This window comes from Macaca thibetana, chromosome 1 (genome assembly GCF_024542745.1).
Source record: "Macaca thibetana thibetana isolate TM-01 chromosome 1, ASM2454274v1, whole genome shotgun sequence".
Classification (NCBI taxonomy): Eukaryota; Metazoa; Chordata; class Mammalia; order Primates; family Cercopithecidae; genus Macaca; species Macaca thibetana.
This window is the reverse complement of record NC_065578.1, coordinates 173,038,350-173,060,846: the sequence shown is the minus strand read 5'-3', so window position 1 is coordinate 173,060,846 and position 22,497 is coordinate 173,038,350. Positions and strand designations below refer to the sequence as shown.

At 33.3% G+C, this 22,497-nt stretch overlaps 1 protein-coding gene across 5 annotated transcripts in view; it reads right to left on the bottom strand.

Moving 5' to 3' along the window:
• Positions 1 to 22,497, bottom strand: part of BRINP3 (BMP/retinoic acid inducible neural specific 3) — a 396,225-nt gene that overhangs the window by 120,456 nt on the left and 253,272 nt on the right. For all 5 annotated transcript variants that reach the window (XM_050783215.1, XM_050783201.1, XM_050783228.1 and 2 more), the window contains one exon: positions 18,252 to 18,488. In XM_050783215.1, coding sequence (XP_050639172.1) covers positions 18,252 to 18,488 — 237 coding nt within the window. The remainder of the gene's footprint in view (positions 1 to 18,251; positions 18,489 to 22,497) is intronic.

Sequence of the window (22,497 nt, the reverse complement as noted above, 5' to 3'; positions counted from 1 at the left end):
CAGCCTAGATTATGATCCTTAAAAGTAACTCACAGCCTTGATAAAAAGTCGACAGCAAACATTAACTGTGACTGAAGGCGTCTTGTATGGAGTTAAACTCGCTCTAGGTAAAATGTGTAATACATGTTGTTTAATACATATTGGGTTGTTTGTTTGAGACAGGGTCTCGCTGCATTTCATAAGCTGGAGTGCAGCTCACTGTAACCTCCATCTCCTGGGCTCAAGGGATATTCACACCTTAGCCTTCCAAATAGCTAGGACTACAGGTAAGCACTACTACATCTGGCTATTTATTATTATTATTATTTCTGTAAAGGCTAGGGGACTCACTATGTTTCCCTGGTCTTGAACTCCTTGACTCAAGCTATCCACCCAACACGGCTGCCCAAAGTGCTGGCATTACAGGTGTGAGCCACTGTACCCAGCCCTGTAATACATACTATTACATCATGTGTCTTTGTGCATTGCCTACATATATTTACTTTTATCAGGAGGCATTAATTGTAACCTCTGGATCAGAACATGCCACTACTTAATGCATGCAGATATAATAAGAGATATAAAAAGCATGTAATAATAGCACTTTATTAAAGAGGTCCACATGGTGTGAGAACCATGTACTTTATTTATTTATTTATTTTGAGACAGTCTCTTGCTCTGTCACCCAGGCTGGAGTGCCGTGGCACAATCACAGCTCACTGCAACAACTTCTGCCTCCTGGTTCAAGCGTTTCTTGATCCTTGCCCTCCCTAGTAGCTGGGACTACAGACAGCACCACCACGCCCGGCTAATTTTCGTATTTTTAGTAGAGACGGGATTTCACCATGTGGCCCAGGCTGTTCTCTAACTCCTGGCCTCAAGTGATCTGACCACCTCAGCCTACCAAAGTGCTGGGATTACAGGCGTGAGCCACCATGCCCAACCAGAACCACCTACTTTTGTATGACCTCAAATCCTGGCTTTATTACATAATGTATCTATTGTACAAGTCACTTAACACGTGTTACTTAAGTAAAAAAAAAAAAAAAAAATCATAACATTAACACTTTTAAGGATTACTTTAAAGAATAAATGGCATAATGCCTAAAATGTCCTTTATACTTGATCCATTATAAGGGGTTCATTATAGTTTCATTAACCTCATTATATTATGCAGTTGGAAAATACAGTAAATATTTACCATGATTTTTTATAGAAAATCAAACTTAAATTTTCATGCTAGTGTTTTACTGAATAAATAAATTATAATCACAAATCTGTTTTACTCACCGTGAAAGAGAAAGCTTAATCTTCTTATACATAATTCAGTATAGACTAGTTTTGCCAAAGTAACAAACATAACCAAAGGGTTTTCTGATTTCAACCACAACTAAAAATTTCTAGGTTTCAACTCACGTTATAATCTACCTAGGGTCGGCTGGGTGACTCTGCTTGCCTTTTTCCTATCTCAGTAACACAAACAGTCAGTTTTCAACATCTAGAATATCATCAGTTGCTTTGGCAGAGGAAGTAAACTGAGCATATAGTGCCTGCCAGTTTTATAAAGCCTTCCTCTAGACAGTGATACGTATAGTTTTTTCTCAAGCTTCCTTTATCAAAACAAGTCACAAGGCCATACCTAACTTCAAGTGTGCTGGAAGGCCGACTTTCTTATGTGTCTGTAAGAATGAGAACCAGCAATATTTCCTGAAGAGCATGAATGACAACTTTGTATTATGTATCAATTTCACTTGGTATTCTTAAAATATTTGCTCTGCACTTTAAATATCTCTTTTGAGAGATCTGATAATCAAATAGAAAATATTTCACATAATATATCTTGACTTTGAATTAATTTCTAGTGGTCTAAAATCCAAAAGTTCAGTCACACGTCCAAAACTTTAGGTCAAAATTCTATATATTGCTGTCTTTATTTTTCAGTGCAATAATTGACAAGGCAGTTCATATAAATCACAGATTAACTCTGCACATACGTGAAGAGTTCACTTGTATGCTTTAGGAGAAAAATGAAGTTTGAAAAATAGTACATTTCTTTGAAAATGAATACATACTTCGTACTTTAACTACTTGTTAGTTTGTCATTATAAGATAATATTGCTTAAAAATTAAATTTATATAGACATGGAAGAGGTAATACACAAACTACTGGGTATATGACATTAGAGGATTTTAACAAAGTCTATGTGGCCATTATGAGGTTACTGTAAAAGGTATGAATGTACTCAGTATTGATAACCCTTGTCATGGCTTCTGAGAGTTTGTGTTTGACGTGAATAACTATTTTTATCAAAATGATCCAAATGGTAACATAAAGTATACACAATTTAGTGAAGTCATCACATATATTTTTATAAAATTGACAATAGAGTAGCAAGTAAAAATTCTCTGAATATATTGTATTATTTACTGATCTCTCTTCACTATGACATGTGTCAGTATGAGAAAAGCAAACAAAAATTTTATCTAAGTCATCTTTTATTTTGATTTTATGATATTGAATCAAATACTTTAATGTTTTTCAGATTAAACTGAATCTTTGAGTGAATTGAATTCAAATAAATACAGACTATAGGAGACAAACAGGCACATTTATATTGAGAGACAATCCTTTGTAATAAATAAATTGAAACCAATAGAAAAATAATTTGTGTGTTCGGGTATAAATATATATTCTATCATCTTATTATGAGGACTACAACAGGGCAGTCATTCATGCTCTTCTTCATATCTGAATGACAAAGAATAATACAAAACAAAAAACTCTCAAAATACCTGTATAAAAATTTAAAGTAACAGTGAGTGAGTGTGATGGTTAATACTGAGTGTCAACTTGATTGGCAGTTTTGTTCCTGGGTATGTCTGTGAGGGTGTTGCTAAAGGGGATTACCATTTGACTCAGTGGACTGGGAGAGACAGACTCACCCTCAATCTGGGTGGGCAACATCTAATCAGCTGCCCTGCATGGCTAGAATAAAGCAGGCAGAGGAATGTGGAAGGACTAGGCTTGCTGAGTCTTCCAGCCTCCATCTTTCTCCTGTGCTGGGTGCTTTCTGCCCTCAAATATTAGACTCCAAGTTCTTCAGCTTTTGGACTCTTGGATTTATACCAGTGATTTGCCAGGGACTCTCAGACCTTTGGCCACACACTGAAGGCTACACTGTCAACTTCCCTACTTTTGAGGTTTTTGGACTCAAACTGGTCCACCATTGCTTTCCTAGCTCCTCAACTTGCAGACAGCCTCTTGTGCGACTTTACCTTGTGATCGTGTGAGTCAATTCTTCTTAAAAAACTCCCTTTAAGAGGTGGAGATTGCAGTGATCTGAGATCATGCCACTGCACTCCATCCTGGGTGACAGAGTAAGCCTCCATCTCAAAAACAAGCAAGTAAGCAAACAAACAAACAAAAAACCTTCCTTTAATATATACGTATATTCTATTAGTTCTGTCCCTCTAGAGAACCCTGGGTAATACAGGTAGTATTTCTGTGTTTTAAAATTGATCTTTACACTATGCCTACTGAAAAGGTGAATAGGATTACAATTACTATGACATTCTTAGAGACACTTAATAAAGTAAATCAAATCAAATGCATGGACAATGTCTGGACACACATATATTTTGTTATCTCATTCATCACTCAATCAGGATATAATATGATATGTAATGTATTTTCTATATAAAGCACATCTCAATAGCTTTTATATAACAGTGGAAAGAAATATGTTGTTCTCTTCCCTCAAAAAATGTCAAACTCTTTTCTGATATTTGGAATGATGGCACTGATCTAAACAAAGAAAAACATCAGGCCAATTGGAACAGGTAGAGGGCACTTGGCATAAAGACATTTGAGATCCAAATCATAAATCATTACATAAAACACCTGTTTGACACTCCATAACCATCTATGTCAGATGATGTTAAAAATTAATTGAAGTACAGAGCAAAATTTGGTAATGACAAAGGTGATATTCATAATATTTTAAACATGGTATAGTCAGGCATTGATAAGTCATAATGGAAAGACTGACCAATCAAAACAATTAGCAGCAGAAATCAAACTGGTTTTGCATAACAATCTTGGGGATAAATACCCTCCCTGGTACTGGAGATATCTACAAATTACAGTATAGTGCAATGAGCATATCGTCATGATAAATTAAAAACATACTGATATCATGTAAATCAAGACTGAGACTGTTATTACAAAAAGCTTGTTTTTTTCCTTTACTTTTATATTCCAACTACCAATCCTTTAAAATAGCTATGTTATAAATACAAGCATTATGATTATCAAAAACCTTTACTCATGAGAAGGCAATATTATATGATTGTTAATTTTGAATTAGGCTTTTATATCCAGTTCATCAAGTCTAATAATAGTTACTGAATGACCAATGAAGTAGCCAAAATTTTAAGAGATTAAATGACTTTCTAATGATCGCAATATTTCCTTCTAGTAAAGCTCAGTTTATCTTATTTTCAGCTATTTGGTTTGGAAAAAGTGATGAGTACCCTGGATTGAATGAATCAAAGGTCACTTCAACTACAGATACATCTCATTTTCCTGCAAGTATAGAAGACTGGAAAACATCAGATAGCAAGAGAAAAACTTATATATCCTCATCTGAGATTATATGAACAGATGATACAGATTATGATGTTTTCAGTTTCTTGTATCTGAAAAGTCAACTGTGGCTGACATTCTAGCTGTTTGCAAATATTCTGAATCATCTTCTCCTCCAGGCAATTTAAAGTGCAATTTCTCTGTTTCCTTTGAAATTAGCCTTGGCCATAAAATGTGATCATAAGTAATGCGAATTAGCGAGGCACACATCGCATAAAAGCCAGTGATGATTATCTGTATGCTTTCCCACTGCCTCTATAAATAAATCATTCAAGATAGTGATGTTTCCATCAGCCTGAGTCCAGGAGTGAAGTCAATGCTGAGAAGAGACTCCAGTTAACCCATGGTGGGCATGTAATGTGAGCTAGAAATGATATTTGCTTATATCATTTTAAGATTTTAGGGTTGTTTATTATTGAAAATTGATTTTAACTTATATAGAAATTGGACCCAGGAAAGGAGGGGAGGGAGAGTGTTAAGAAAAGCAAAACTCTACAGTTGTGGCATGGATTCAGTGGATCATGAAGGTGTCAAGTACCCTTTAGAAGAGGCTGAAATGGGAATGATGACAATCCATGTTGGGCCATGAGGAAACAGCTGGGAAACTGTTACCTGTAACTAGGAAAGCATAGTGTATACCCACAGACTCAGACGTCAGAAAAAGAGACTGCTAGTTCTTTAGCTGGTAACTGTTTATGCCAAAGTATGGCAACATATTACACTCTGTCATGGTGATACATAGCTCAAGATAATGGCTGCATCGTGAGCCCCCATCCTGGGGTGAGAACACATAGAGAAGATTTCACAACCAATACACAATAGACAAGTGATATGAGCAAAATGAACTGCAATGTCCTCATCCAAAGATAATATTTCATTGTGTGCTTCTGTAGAACTACCTCCATTTCTTGTCTGACATACGACCTCAAACTTAGAAATAATTGCTGAGTTTGACAGCATGAATACAAGAGAATTGAGAGACTATGAATCAGGTAGAGTTGAAAGAGGTAACTGCTTCTCAACTCCCAGTAATAAAATAACGAATTGAGTTACAATGGCCAATTAAAATTCAGTCTCATAGCAAGGATCATATGTGGTTGGCTTTCATGCCCCTTGCCATGATCATTAATAAATTAATTTTTTGGACATTAGGGACAATGTCCAATAAAAGTTGTGGCACCCAGAAAAGACTCTCCATTGAATACCAAAGCCCAAGTAAAATTCTAATAAAATTGTGCAATTGAAATGAGAGAAAGGAGGGAGGAATAGGGTGAATAAAAAGCAAATAGGGGAAACATATTTAGGAAAGACTGTGGGTGTGGCTATTGACATAAACTGACTGAACTCTGTGAAAAGATCAGTTAATTTTTACATGAGTTATACTGCCAAAAAAAAAACAAAAAAAAAAAATGAAGTTTAAAATTTAAAATGTATGAGTCCCAGTTGGGTAGAAAGCAACCTGAGAGAGCTATCCCCCAGGCATATTCTCCAATTCTCATCTCCTATGTAGCTAAGGAGGATAATGGGATAGAAAGGATCACTCATAGGTTGGAGCTTGAGTCCATGAAAAACAGTAGACAAGAGAGCTAATCTCAGAAATAAAAACTGAGGAATCTTCAAAGAGCATTCCCCACCTTCAGGTTCAGGCCTTCAAAATTTTAGAACTACTCCAGCTTGAGTTTGTTTTGTGTGTCCTGTTTTCTTTCCTCTGACTGGAAGTGCTTATTATAGTTATGCTGAGAAATTCTCACTTGGTATATAATATTTCTGGCATAAATAACTTGCTTTTGGATCATGTCTTGATAGCAAAAGAAACTACATCTGGATTTGATGAGGAGGCAGCCAAGCCTCATTCATCGTGCTGGACTCAGTTATTCATGTGACTATTGTTCCGTTTCTCTTGGGGATGAGGTGAAGCGTCCTGCCTCTGGGACGAGAAGTAAACTGAGTATCTTGTGATTAGAACAGGGCACTGTAGAGTCACTGGAACTTCTCACATATTTTCAGGTTTTCTTTCAGGGATAAAAGCCCTCCTTGAATTAACTATGAGTTATTTGTTTTGGCCAATGGAATCCTAGCAGGTGTGTCCTATATCATGTTTCTAGCTGAAACTTTAAGACTTAGTGTGTGCATTCCTTGTGGGTTTCTTTTCCTTCTGCCTTCATGATCACTTTTGCCTTTAGGGGTTGCTGTCAGCCTGAGTTCTGGAAGAAAACATAGCAAAACCCATAGCAAACTTGCAAGGAACAAATTAGGAAGAAGTTAATGCTATAACTCATGCTATAACTCACAGATTTGGAGAATTCTTTACTACTGCAGGATTACCTAGCCTGTCCTGAGTGACAGACCATCTCAAATTGACTTAACAGTGAAGGACATTTATCATCTAATGTAATTGAAACTCTAGAGGCAAGGTAAACTTGAAGCTGGTGTGATTCAACAACTCGCTGACATAGCCAAAGAAACATTTTTCTATCTTGAATATCTTACAATTCTTACAAATGCAAGAAAGCTCTCTAATACTTTTATAAGTATGTTCTTCTTTTCCATTTAAGAAGAAAAGATAATAGCACTACATGTAGCTATTGTGAAGAAAAGAAATCTTGCGTCTTCCCCAAATACCCCTAACAAAATAAATTTCTGGGTCTCATTGGCCTGAATTTTTATGTATCTTGAACAGATCTTCGTAGACAGGGAAATAGATTATTGCGATTGCCGTGCATTAATCAGAGAGCAATTCTGGATATCAATATAAGCTCAATCCCATACTTTGTGCAATAATAAAAATTAAATGTAGGTTTTACTTCCAAAAAATCTGGAATACTTTACTGGCAAAGAAGGAGAATGAACACTATGCAAACAGACAGTAGATTTTATTAAAGATTACAACATGTAAAGTATTATCTTAGTTAAAATTGAAACATTTTATTTGGATATACTTATTTCCCTGGAAAATGTCCTCTTTCCATAAACTGATGGTCAAATATCATCTGAGAGAAAAACTATTTTTGATAAAGAAAATTAATAATCTACATAAAATAAAAAAATGTATTTTTTCTTGCAAAACAGTTTGTAAATCTAGCTAACCCAATCTTTGCAATACTGCAGTATTCAATTTTTTTGACTTTGTAACATTAGAAAGTTTATCTATTTTCAGATGAAGTGTCAAAATAGATAGTGTTCTGTAACAGTTACACCTAGATGACTGCCAATACAAGATGGCCGCCAACTGTCATTCTCAGATCATCAAATAAATGTCTCTACATTTAATAGGACATGATGCTGATAAAAACATATGTTGACAGCATACAATACACCTTAGATATTCTATACACCAAGTGGTAATACATTTTTTCCAAAGAGTAAAAATGCCATGCCAAAACATTTGTAAAATATCTGTTATTTATATAGACCAATCTCTTTATTTTTCCTTAGGATTATTAATTGCAGGAATATTGCTATATTTCATAATTATAACTTAAGTAATGAAGTTTTTTATTTATGCAGAAAAACTGGGGATAACTCGGAAAGTTATTTGGAAAAGATAATGTATTTTTACATATGTAGTAGTTATTCATTTTTTCCGGCAATTTTGGTAACTGTTTGCATAAGTCTTTTGGTTTTAGTCATTAAAATATGCATGCAAATTTGTATTTCCAGCTTTCTCATTAAGTTTGAATCCTTGATCCACATCTGGGTAGACATTGGTTAAGTAACGTCCAACAAAATTGCGATCTTTGTCTAATTAAGTGTAACACATAAATTGGTTTTTATGTGGTTACTACAATTGTGAGGTTTTTGTGTGTTTAATTTTTTTCTGCCTCTATATTTATATATATATTTATTCTATACTATCTTTTATTGTAATTATTATGTATATGTCGCCAATATTTCTTATTAAACAATATCAATTTATTTTCTGAAAATGTAAAGGTAGAGAATAAATGGATTTCAACAAATATTGTTATTAGAGTGAGGAATTTTCTCAGGTTGCAAGACATGAAAAGATAAATACTTCTATTTTAAAATTCCCTGACACTTTTATTTGCCGGCTGTAACAGGTGTGTTTTGCAGGACTTGCCCATTACAGAACAAAATGAATCAAATATAATCAAATATAAAAATGGCTTATCATTCTGTGCTAATCCTATCTACTGATTGAATTTTATACTCGGTGAAAATAGGAAACATACACAATAGAAAGTCATTTACAAACAGGTTATCTTGACCTAATGAAATATTCAAATTCCTTTCTTCTTTTTGTATGGTATTAGTTATTAGCATTCTATATTGTTGTGGTATGCACTCTGACACACTTCATGTTGCTACTTACGTTTAAGGGAGATTTCTTAAATTCAAATGAATATTCTCTTTTAATAAAATAGAAAACATAAATTGATTTTTTTTCTGTTTTAATAAAAATAACTTTCAGATATGTTATTTACTTGCATTTGTTTAATTTTTCACATTACATTGAATCAGCTTTTGAAAGTAACCTAAAACTCTACTCCAATTTCTATTGTCTATGCAAAGTAAAACAGCATTTGAATTTCAAGCATGTAGATAAGAATAGATGAATTAGTATGTCTCACACCTAAAAGTCAAGAATTCCCAGCAGAAACATGTAAATAGTGCACTTGCACATAATTCTGCTGCTTTCCCAACCATCAGGGAAATGAAATAAGCTGGTGCATTTCTTTACAATCATGGTACTTAGAATAAAGACCATCAACTTATAAGAGCCTGTGAGTGGTGAGAATATTTTAGAATTATTTTCCCCATGTAATAGCTGCCAAATTACTTCTTACATTTTGTTTATCTCTATGAGGCAAAAAAAAAAAAAAAAAAAAAAAAAAAAAAAAGAAAAAAGAAAGTTTCTCTCAACCAAAAACTTTTCTCAAAACTATTACATGTGCTCTTTCGTATATCTTACTAGTTTTAAAAGGAGTCCAATACAAATATAGTATTTTACCAATTGTTTAGTTCCAAGAAAAGTGAATGTGGTTTTACTGAAGATATAATTTATGAATAAAAGTTTGAGTTCATTATTTAACTATCTATATACTTAAAAATAATATAAATATTTTTCTGTGATGAATCATTAAGTTTACAGCAAAGTAGGGCAACTTTTCAAGTGAAATATGAATCAGCTAAATACATTCGACCACTGATAACAGCAAATAATTCAACGTTGTAATTTTCAATATTAGAAATAGTTTTAGGGATACTATATCAGAAAATAGATTTATTCTGTAGATCAGTGTTTTCCCTATATTGACATAACTGAATCACTATGGCAAGAGCCTTTGGTTATAAACCTAAGATGAACAGTCCAAATGTGAGATAAGATTAAAAAGTCTGACTTTTGTTAGGAGTGGCTTCTAATCAGTACTTCAAAATCTCTGGTCAATGAATGCTCCAGATCAAATATTTACCAATTCACTACAAATTTAAACATATAACATGTAGTGAACTTTGGAAATATTAATCTATTCAATTATTCTGTCATTATGTCCTTCAGATTATTTAGTTGCCAAAGTGTTTATTTTTTATTTTATTAAATTACATGAATACAGAAAAAATATATATATTGTAAGCATATAACTCAGAATTTTCAAAAACTATATACACCATATAGTCAGACTGTAGATAAAGAAATAATAAATTTTTCATACCAAAAAAGCCTCTCAGACTCTCATCTATCACATCAGCCCTTGCTTAGACAAAGGCATCATTGCCCTGATCTGTTAGTACAGGTAAGCTTTGCTTGTTTTATGCTTAATATAAATGGAATCATATGTGTGTCTTTAAGTCTGGCTTCTTTTGTTCAATGTGATATTTCAGAGATTTATTCATATTTTGGCTAGTCCATTCCTTCAAACTTTATACAACTCCATTGTGTAAATATACCGCAATTTTAAAATCATTTTTAATTGATGTGTATTTTATTGTAATTTGAAGAATTATAATTGTATATATTTATGAGGTAAAACTGAATGTTATTATATACGTATATAATGAAGAATGATTAATTCAAGCTAATTAACATATCTACCACTTCAAATACTTATTTTTATGGTGAGGATATTTGAAATGTATTAGAAATATGTTCTGTTAGCAATTTTGAGACATATATTTTTATTAACAATAGTCAACGTGTTACGCTATAGATCTCAAAACCTATTTCTTCTGTCTAACTGAAACTTTGTAACATTTGATGGTCACCTCTTCATACTTCCCCTCCCCTTCCTAGTCCCTTCTATTCACCAATCTCTTCTTCCATTATTTTAGTTTTTTTAATGCTCTATTTTGATCAAATACATCTTAAGGGAGCCTACATTTACTAACTCTTCCCAAATCTATTTACCCTTTCATTGTGTAATTTGTGTAATTTCCAACAACAACAACAACAACAAAATAATTTGTTGAAGCCATCATTGTGTTTTTTTTAATTGTCTGGAACATGTTTTGTCACCTTCACACAGTGTTGGGATAAACCCTTTGGGACCAACCCCATTCAGGACAGCCAGAGCTCTCAATATTTACAACGGCAATGCAAATAGGGGCTTCAGGCATAATTAAGAGCTAAAAATAAAGCAATGATCTAGCAGCAAAGAATCAAGGAGCAAATATATTTAACTATAAATGAAACAAATTGGACAGATAAAACTAGAATTAATAATCAATCCTCCAATGCAATTCACAGACATTTACTTATGAGAAACAACAGCAAACAGGAAACCATGACCTCTTTAAAAACACAGAACAAAAATTGAGTGACTGACCCAAACAAGATGCTGATTTGTGAGCTCTCTGGCCAAGAATTCAAAATAGCAGTTTTCAGGAAACCCAGTGATCTCCAAGACAACACAGAAAAGCAATTCTGAAATTTATTAGAGAAATTTAACAAAGATATTAAAATAATAAAAAGTCAAACAGAAATCATGGAATAGAGAAATACATTTCCTGAACTGAGTAATTCATTAGAGGGTCTCAACAGCAAAATGGACCAAGCAGATAAAAGAATCAGTGAGCGAAAAGACTATTTGAAAATACGCAGTCAGGGCCAGGCATGATGGCTCACGCCTGTAAACCCAGCACTTTGGGAGGCCAAGGCGGGTGGACCATGAAGTCAAGAGATGAAGATCATCCTGGCCAACATGGTGAATCCCTGTCTCTACTAAAAATACAAAAATTAGCTAGATGTGGTGGCAGATGCCCGTAGTCCCAGCTACTCAGGAAGCTGAGGCAGGAGAGCTTGAGCCTGGGAGGTGGAGGTTGCAGTGAGCCAAGATCGCACCACTGCACTCCAGCCTGGGTGACAGAGTGAGACTCTGAAAAAAAAAAAAAAAAAAAAAAAAAGGAAATACACAGTCAGAGGAAAACAAACAAATGAAATAACATGAAAAGGAACAAAGACCACCTATATGACACAGAAAATTACCTCAAAAGACCAAATTGAAGAATTATTGGTATTCAAAAGTGACCCGAGCAAGATCAAGGAGTAGAAATTGTAGTTAAATAAATAATGAAAAACTTTCCAAAGCTTGAGAAATATTCAGGTATAGAAAGATCTGGGAATACTAGTCAGATTCAATCCCAATAAGACTACCTCCAAGGCATATAATAATCAAACTCCCAAAGATCAATGAAAAAGAGAGGATCCTAAAAGTAGCAAGAGAAAAGAAGCAAAAAGGATGAGTTCATGTCCTTTACAAGGACATGGGTGAAGCTGAAAACCATCATTCTCAATGAACTATCATAAGATCAGAAAACCAACCACTGCATGTTCTCAATCATAAGTGTGAGTTGAACAATGAGAACACATGGACACAGAGAGGGGAACATCACACATTGGGGCCTGTCGCGGGGTGGGGGGCGTAGGGGAGGGTTACCATCAAAAGAAATACCTAATGTTGGTGATGGGTCGATGGGTGTAGCAAACCACTATGGCGTATGTATACATAAGTAACAAAACTACATGTTCCACACATGTAACCCAGAACTTAAAGTATAATTAAAAAAAAAAAAAAAAAGAAGCAAATAGCATAAAAGACATAAAAGGAGCTTCGATTTCTCTGGCAACAAACTTCTCAATGGCATTTTCAATGTGTTCAAAGAGAAAAAAATTGCAACTAAAAAATATTGTATTAGGCAAAGTCATACTTAAAACATGGAGAGATAAACTATTTCCCAAAGAAACAAAAAGGGAGGAAATTTACCACAACCAGATTCATCTTACAAGAAATGATAAAGGAAGTTCTTCAATCTGAAAGTAAAAGCATACAAATATGCCAAAAAAAAAAAAAAAAAAAAAAAAAAAAAAAAAAAAAAAAAAGCTTTCAAGGCATAAATCCCACTGGTAAAATTAAGTACAAGGACAAACTCAGAATATTCTGTCACTTTAATTTTGGTATGCAATTCTCTCAGCCTTATATGAAGCCCAAAAGTAAAGTCTATCAAAAACAATAATAGCTATAGCAACTTTTTAAGAGATAGCATAAAAAATCTGTAAACGGAGGAATTCGAGACCAGGCTGGCCAACATAGTGAAACCCTGTCTCTACTAAAAACACAAAAATTAGTCGGGCGTGGTGGCGGATGCCTGTAATCCCAGCTGCTTGGGTGGCTGAAGCAAGAGAATCGCTTGAACCCAGGAGGCAGAGGTTGCAGTGAGCCGAGATCGCGCCAGTGCACTCGAGCCTGGGCGACAGAGTAAGACTCCATCTCAAAAACAAACAAAAAACAAAAAGTAAACTAAGACAACTAAAAGTAAACATGTGGGTGAGTGGAGTTAAAGTGTAAAATTTTTTATGTCTTTTTTGCCTTTGTTTGTTTCTGTTCTTATGTTTGTTATCCAAGGTAAGTTGTCATCTCTTTAGCACAACTTGTTATACCTATGAGACGATTTTTGTAAGCCTCATAACTTGAGATAAATTCATGGAAATGAAAAGTAACAAATTAAAACACACTACCAAAGAAAATCACTTAATCACAAAGAAAGTAAGAAGAGAGGAAGAGACTGAAACCAACCAGAAAACACGCTACAAAATGGCAGTAGTGTGCACTTATTTATCAATAATAACACTGAATGTAAATGGTCTCACTTCCTCAATTATAATGTATACACTGGCTGAATGAATAAAAAAGTAAGACCCAACTATATGTTGCCTTCAAAAAATCCACTTAACCTAGAAAGACACACATAGACTGAAAGTGAAGGGGTGGAAAAATATACTCGATGCAACCGGAAAACAAAAGAGCAGGAGTAGCTATACCTATATCAGACAAAATAGATTAAAAATCTAAGATTTAAAAAGACATAGGAAATCAATATAAAATGATAAAGGGGTCAATTCAGCAAGAAAATATAACAATTATCAATATTTTTATGCCCAACAACAGAGTTTCCTATAAGTATATAAAGCACACATTAGGAGAGCTAAAAATATACATAAGACTAAAATAAAATAACAGCAGTGGAATTTAAACACCCTAGTATCGGTAATGACCATATAATCCGACAGAAAGTCAACAAAGAAAGAGCACAGTTAAACTATGCACTAGATCTAATAGGCCCTAAATGACATTAACAAAACATTTCACCCAACTGCTGCAGAATATACATTCTTTTCTTCAGTGCATGGAACATTCTTCAGAATAGGTCATATCTTAAGCAACAAAAAAGTCTGAATAAATTAAAAAATAAAAATCTTATCAAGTAACTTTTCTGACCACAATGGAATAAAAACCACAAGTTGAAAACAAGAGGAACCTTGGAAAATACACAAACACATAGAAATTAAACACCCTACTAGACAGCTAATGGGTCAATTAAAAAAAAAAAAAAAGAAGGAAATTTAAAAAACAAAACAAAACAAAAATACAACAAACCAAAACTTCTGATACACAATAACATCTGTATCAAGAAGGATGTTTATAGTAATAAATGCCTAAATTAAGAGTATAAAGACTTCAAATAACCTAACAATGTACCTCAACAAACTAGAAAAGCAAAAATAAACCAAAGCCCAAATTAACAAATTAAATAATAAAAATCACAGCAGATATGAATAAAATTGAGACTAAAAAATACATAAGATCAACAAAAGGAAAAGTTGGATGTTTGAAAACATATTAACAAACCTTTAGCCAGTTTAAGAATAAAGGAAGAAGAGGCAAATAAATAAAATAAGAAATGAAAAAGGGAAATAAATGAAATTTATACTAGAAAAATACATAAGATCATTGATAGAAAAAGTTGGGTTTTTGAAAAGCTAATCAAAATTGACAAATCCTTTGTCTAAGAAAAAAAAAATAGAAATGCCTAATTAAATAAAATCAGAAATGGAAAAGGAGACACAACAACTGAGAACCCAGAAGCACAAAGAATTTTTAGAGACTATGGTGAACAACTACATGCCAACAAATTGGAAAACTTGGAAGAAATGAATAAATTCTTGAACATATACAACTTACCAAGATTGAACCATGAAGAAATAAAAAAAATAATAGTAACAAACCAATAATCAGTATGGCGATCAAAGAGATAGTACAAAGTCTTCCACCAAAATTAAGCTCAGGATCAATGACTTCACTGCTAACTCTACCAAAATTTAAAGAACCAATATCAGTTCTACCCAAACTCTCCAAAAATTTGGAAGGAAGGTAATATTCCAAACTCATTATATGAGGTCAGCATTACCCTGATACTAAAACCAGACAAAAACATGACAAGAAAGCAATAAGAACACTACAGATCAATATCACTGATGAGCAGAGATGCAAAGATCATCAACAAAATACTAGCAAACCAAATTCAACAACACATTAACATGATCAAGCGAAATTCATCCCAGGGATGCAAAGATGGTTCAACACATGCAAATCAACAAACATGATACATCACATTAGCAGAATCAAGAACAAAAACCATATCATTATTTCAATAGATGCCAAAAAAGCACTTGATAAAATTGAACAACACTTCATGATAAAAACTCTCATTAAAATGGGTACAGAGAGAATACACCTCAAAATTTTGAAGGCTGTGTATGACAAACCCACAGTTAACACTTTGCTGAATGAGAAAAAATAATCTTTTCTTTTGAGAAAGGCTTTTTCTTTAAGTACTGGAATAGGATAAGAATGCTTACTTTCACCACTTTTATTCAACATGACATGGGGAGTCCTCTCCAGAACAAGTAGGGAAAATAAACAAATAAAAAGCATAAAAATTAGAAAGAAAAAGTCAAATTAGCCTTGTTTGTAGATAACATAATTTCACACCTAGAAAAAATACTGAATAAAAACAATGTTAAAACTGACAAAAACATTCAGTAAAGTTTCAGGATATAAAATAAACTACAGAAATCAACAAATAATCTGAAAAAACAAGAAAGCAACCTCATTTACTATGGCTACAACTATATAAAACACCTCAAAGCAATCAAGCCAAATAATAGAAAGATCTGTATAAGAAAAACTATGAAATTCTTATGAAAAAAGTACAAGAAAACACACATATAATGTAAAGATATTTCATACATGTGGATTGGAATAATTAATGTTGTTAAAATGACAATACTACCAAAGTAGTTTATAGATTCAGCACAATCCCCATTAAAACAGTGACATTCTTCACAGAAATAGAAAAAAATAATCTAAAATATATGCAGAACAACAAAAGATACCCAAATAACTAAAGTAACCATGAACAAAAAAGAACAAAGCTAGAATTATCACACCATCTGACTTCAAAATTTACTACAAAGCTATAGCAATCAAAACAGCATAGTACTGGGATAAAAGCAGACACATAGACGAATGGAATAGAATAGAACCCAGATAAATATCCACACATTTACAGCCAACTCAACTTTGACAAAGACAACACATACATTGGGAAAAAGAAAATCTTTTAAATAACTATTGCTGGAAAAACTGGATAATTATATGCAGAAAAAAATCTATACCCCTATCTCTCACCATACACAAAAATCCAATAAGAATAAATTATAGACTTAAATCTAAAACTTAAAAATATAAAAGTAAAAAAGAAATTATTTAGGAAACACTATAGGACATTGGTCTGGGCAAATTTTTCTTTGTTTGTTTGTAAAACCTCAACATTACAGGCAACTGAAGCAAAAAAAATAGACAAATGGAATTATATCAAGCCAAAAAGCCCCTGTACAGTAAACAATCAGCAAAGTGAAGAGATAACCCACAGAATGGGAGGAAATATTTGCAAACCATTCATCTGTCCAGGGATTAATAACCAGAATGTATAAGGAGCTCAAATAATTCAATAACTAAAACAAAATTAGAAAAACAAAAACTAATAATCCAATTGAAAACTAGGCAGAATATCTGAATACACATTTCTCATAAGAAAACATAAAGATGGCAAATAGGTACATGAAATAATGCTCAACATCACTAATTATCGGATAAATGCAAGTCAAAACTACAATGAGCTATCATCTCACCCAATTTAAAATGGGCTGTATTAAAAGACAGACAATAACAGGTGCTGGTGAGGATGTAGAGAAAGGGGAACCCTCCTGCACTATTGGTAGAAATATAAATTAGTAGAGCCACTAAGGACAACTCTATGGAGTTTGCTCAAAAACCTAAGGTAGAACTACCATATTATTAATCTTACTATTGAATATATATCCAAAATACAGGAAATCAGAATATTGAACATATAGCTGCACTCCCTTATTTATTGCAGTACTATTCCCAATAACCAAAATACGGATTCAATTTAACTGCCCGTCAGTGGATGAACAGATTAAGAGAATGTGGTACATATACACAATGGAATATTATTCAACCATAAAATAGAATGAAATCTTGTCATTTGCAACAGCATGGATGGAACAAGAGGCCTTTATATTAAGTGAAGTAAGTCAATCACAGAAAGGCAAATGTTCTAACCCACATGTTGCCACTGATATGTGGAAGCTAAACAAAGTAGATTTCGTGAAGATAGAGAGTAGAATGGTGGTTTCCAGAGGCCAGGAAGGGTAGTGGGGGTTGGGAGAAAATGAAGGGGAAAAAAAAGAATATAAATGTACTTATTATGTGTGTTTAAAATGGTAAAGATAGTAAATTTTATATGTATGCTTTAACTAAGTAAAAATAAAACAATCATAACACAACTCACACAACACTATAAAATTAAAATTTAGATAATTTCATTATAAAAATAAGTAAAGTGAAAATAAGTACTAATGAGAATTATGTTGAAGAAGGTATGGAACAAACGTTGTCTTCATTTTGCTGCACAAGAGAAACAGCAGCCACTAGAAAAGTAGTGAAAGACCCCAGAGGTATCAGATGATAACTTAAAAATTCTTGTACTGAGAAAAGCAAGAACTTTATTTATTAAGTCACTAATACATCAACTTAGAATCAGGCTAAACTCTAATGCCAATAGTACGTAGCGATACACAAAGCACCAGTTGGTAACCAGTATATAAAAGCAATGAAAATGACCATTTGAAAGAATAAAAAAGTGAAAATCTTTCCAACTATGTAATAGTTTGTGGCAAAATGACAAATTAGCCATTTCAATATATTTTTGTCAATATTTAAAAGTGTTAAAATACATGTCTTACCTGATTCCTCAAAGTCACTGTTGTAGGCTTTCCAGGTTTCAGTTATTCGAAGAAGATTCTCTTCCATGGCTTGAATATCCATGGAGGGGCAGTTGCATTCTGGAAATTTGGGACCACAGTGACACCAGCAGTCATTTTCCTTGCAGATAAACTCTCCCTCTGAATTGCAAGCAATGTAGCTCAAAGCTGCTTGTACAAAACGTTCCTGAAGATAGTCTGGGAGAAGCACTTGAAGCCCTTGAAGAACAAAGAAATCAAACAAATTTACTCAGTTAAAGAAAAAATTAAAATACTTACTTATAATATTCAATCAAAACAGTAGATAATTTAGTATATTAAATTTTGAATTATGTGTTTTTAAACTATCAGAAAAATATCTGAGTCTACATACTGCAAATATTTATAACTCTTCCAACATATTCTGACTGCATGAATAATGAAACTTCTGAAATAGAGATGACTAATCATGGAGATGACTGAAAACTCAGACTATTTGATGTAATTTATCACAATATTTGGTTATTTTTACATAATATAGATGGAGCCTATCTTTCTAAACCTTTGAAAATGCACGTATGCATTTATTTTCTACCAGTTGATTTGAAATTGTTTTAAATATTTTCATTTTGCTTGCACTAGACTATCAGCCCACATCAATGTAAATATCACATAATGGGTTGTGCCATTGGTAAAATACATATTGAATGTTGATGGTAAGGCTTATCTCATGCCATTAGCAACATATAAATTATATAATTCTGTTTTCCAAGAATGAGTACTAAAAATAACTACAGGAGTCAGATGGACTGATTTAGTTATTTCACAGTTTATTTGTTTGCCATGTATAGACAGCCCTAGTGGCATAGCTCGTTAGTTTGCTAGAAATATGTTTAGTAAAGTTGCTATCTCTTAAAAACTCTCCAAAATATTATAAAATTAAGATTTTGGGTTTTCTCAGGGTGTAACATTTATTATGGTATTTCAAAAAGGTAGTTTTTCATTATTTCTGGCTACTTAAGAAAATTTAAATACTAAATATTTAAACAAATAAGCAGGTAAAAATAAATACAAAGCTAAGGAAAAATCTGATAATAGCAAATTGTTACTTACCAGAAATTGAACTTTTATGGCTTTACATGTTTTCTGTTTAACAAAATAAATCAATTTTGACCCTTGACTATTATCTTAGAGGTTGATTTAATAAAAATCATAGATTAACATTTAGTAAAAAATTTAATTTACAAATATCTTGACAAATTGCAAAATTCCTTTTGCAAATTGTTGGAAAAAGTACTCTTAGAACTTCTATATTCGATTTTGTATTAATTTTCATTTCACCTGGAATAAATATTTATTGAACACTCTCGTTTTGAAGAAAATTTCCAGGTAAGATACAAAAGTGAAGATGACCGAGAAATTTATTTGTCACAGAGATATTTGCAGTATATTTAAGAAAAATTTAAAAAAGATTCAACTATATAAGATACATGTGATTCAATTAATGTAATTGGCTAAGCAATTATATTAAGTTCAAAAAAGTAAGAAAACTTTTTATTAAAAAGTTAGGCATTGAACACTATTTGACAGATGTAGAGTTTTCAATATTGAGTGATTGTGGTGAAGAGTGATACATTAACAATATCATACACAGATAAAAAGCTGGGGTATATATTAATATATTTTGGAAATGAAAGTAGTAATATTGTTTCGTTGCACATGGTTTATAAGAATACAATGAAAGAGGTGCTTACGCACATATATGGGAGTCATGTTTTTGGGATTTGGGATTCCTATATCAGGGAATACAGAATTAATTCATTTAGATTTAAATTAATTTTACCATGTGGGATACTAAGAGTGGTACTTATTTGGAGGTAGAAGGCAAAGAAATATACTAGAGTTGACTAATTTTTAAGATTAGATTTTATATATATATATATATATTTTGAGACGGAGTCTCGCTCTGTCGCCCAGGCTGGAGTGCAGTGGCCTGATCTCAGTTCACTGCAAGCTCCGCCTCCCGGGTTTACGCCATTTTCCTGCCTCAGCCTCCCGAGTAGCTGGGACTACAGGCACCCGCCACTTCGCCTGGCTAGTTTTTTGTATTTTTTAGTAGAGATGGGGTTTCACCGTGTTAGCCAGGATGGTCTCGATCTCCTGACCTCGTGATCCACCCATCTCGGCCTCCCAAAGTGCTGGCATTACAGGCTTGAGCCATGGCGCCCGGCCTAGATTTAATATCTTTAAGAAGATTGAAAATATCAAAGCTAGGGAAAGCAATTAAGGATAGAGGAATAATGAGAATCTGCTAAATAGTACTTTATTTGATCTAAGGCAAATGAAAAGTGTTAAAATACTTAAGAGGCATAAAATGACACAATCAGAAATTTTCTTAATTGTCTAGTCTTATGGTTTACCAAATTACTGCACATTTTAGATACATCTAGTGATTTATTTTTCTGAAAATTTTAAGTGCTAAAAACAATTTGAATAATTCAGAGTCTTTGCTCAAGGAACTCAGGAATCAGTATATATTTATTAAAAGACCTAAGGTAACAGTAATTGAATGTGGACTACAAACTTGTAAACTACTGATCTATTTTAATCTTCATTGCACACAAAAAAAATCAAAGAATTCATGTACCATTTTCATAGTCATAAAGCACATCTTTGCATTACAACTTTGAGTATGTAAGATGGTAGCGCTTTTGGAGAAATACAGAATGCAGGAGATGTAATTTGAGGAGGAAAGATTGGTGGCAAGAAATAGTGAGTTCCATTTTAGAAACACAAATATTCCTGCTATGATGATACATACATACACTGCTAAAAGAAGCTAACTCATATTCTGAAAAACCATTCTAAAATCAAAGAGTTTTGAGAAAAGAGGCTTAAGGACGCATAGCTCAGAACACTTGAATTTTATGACCAGACCACCAATATGAACTAGTTGGTTCCTAGAGAGATAGCTTGGCCTGCTCTGACAAACAACTCAAGAGTGGTTCAGGGCTGGCCACGAAATTTTCTTTTTTTTTTTTTTTCTGTAATGTACAGAAACAAGAAAGCAGGAATACTGACAGCACTATACTTAGAGCAGGTCCACCTGGTGCTGTAACAATGCTTAACAAAGCTTCGTTTTGAACCTATGGGATTCCTGTAAAAGCCAGGATGTGAGGGCAACTGCTACAAGCTGAAAACCACAGAGTAAAAATATGAATGTTTCCGGTGTGAAAAGACTAGTTTGTTTTCAACCCACCTTCTCACTAGAGCCAACTAGGAAATCTAGGTAAAGTATTAAAAATAATCTGTCTGAAGAGATAACAAGGACAAAAACGAAGTGAGAATTTCTGGGGTTAACCTGGAAAGAAGGAAATTCCGCAGGCAGATTGAGCCCAATATTGGGTTATATGGTTTGGCTCTGTGTCCCCAACAAAATCTCACCTTGAATTGCAATAATCCCCACGTGTCGCGGGAGGGACCCAGTGGGAGGTAACAGAATCATGGAGGAAGGTTTCTGCATGATAGTTAGTAAGTCTCAGAAGATCTGATGGTTTTATAAATGGGGCCTCCCCTGCACACACCCTCTCTTGCCTGCCACCATAAAGGATGTGACTTTGCTCCTCCTTGCCTCTGTCTTGATTGTGAGGCCTCCTTGGCTATGTGGAACTGTGAGTCAATTAAACCTCTTTTCTTTATAAATTGCCCAGTCTCAAGTACATCTTTATTAGCAACATAAGAACAGACTAATATATTGGGCATATCTTTTCCATTAGAGTTCTGCCCAGAACAAAGTACAAATTGACATTGATACCAACCATGACAGAGACAGTAACTTCATCAGGATTTAGTTACTAGATGAGCTACATAACCAAAGAGTAAAGAAAAACAAAACGAAACACACACACACACACACGCACACACACACACACACTAGCTTTCACCAGATCTGAAGTATAGTTCCAATTGGCATATTTCAAAATGAATTAAAATAGCATTGAAACAAAACTAAATCTTCTCTGAAGAAAATGCACCATCAATAATTTTAAGATATTTGTATAAGCTTTTATGCACAACAGAATTCAATAAAATATGATGAACATATAAAAAGACATGGGATGGTATAGGGGTTATCAAACAAGAATGATAAATTAATTTCAATCACATGATCAAAAATTTAATAACAAAACAGACAATATGGCAAGGAACCAGAAATTATAAAGAAAAATCAAGTGGCTATTTTACAAAT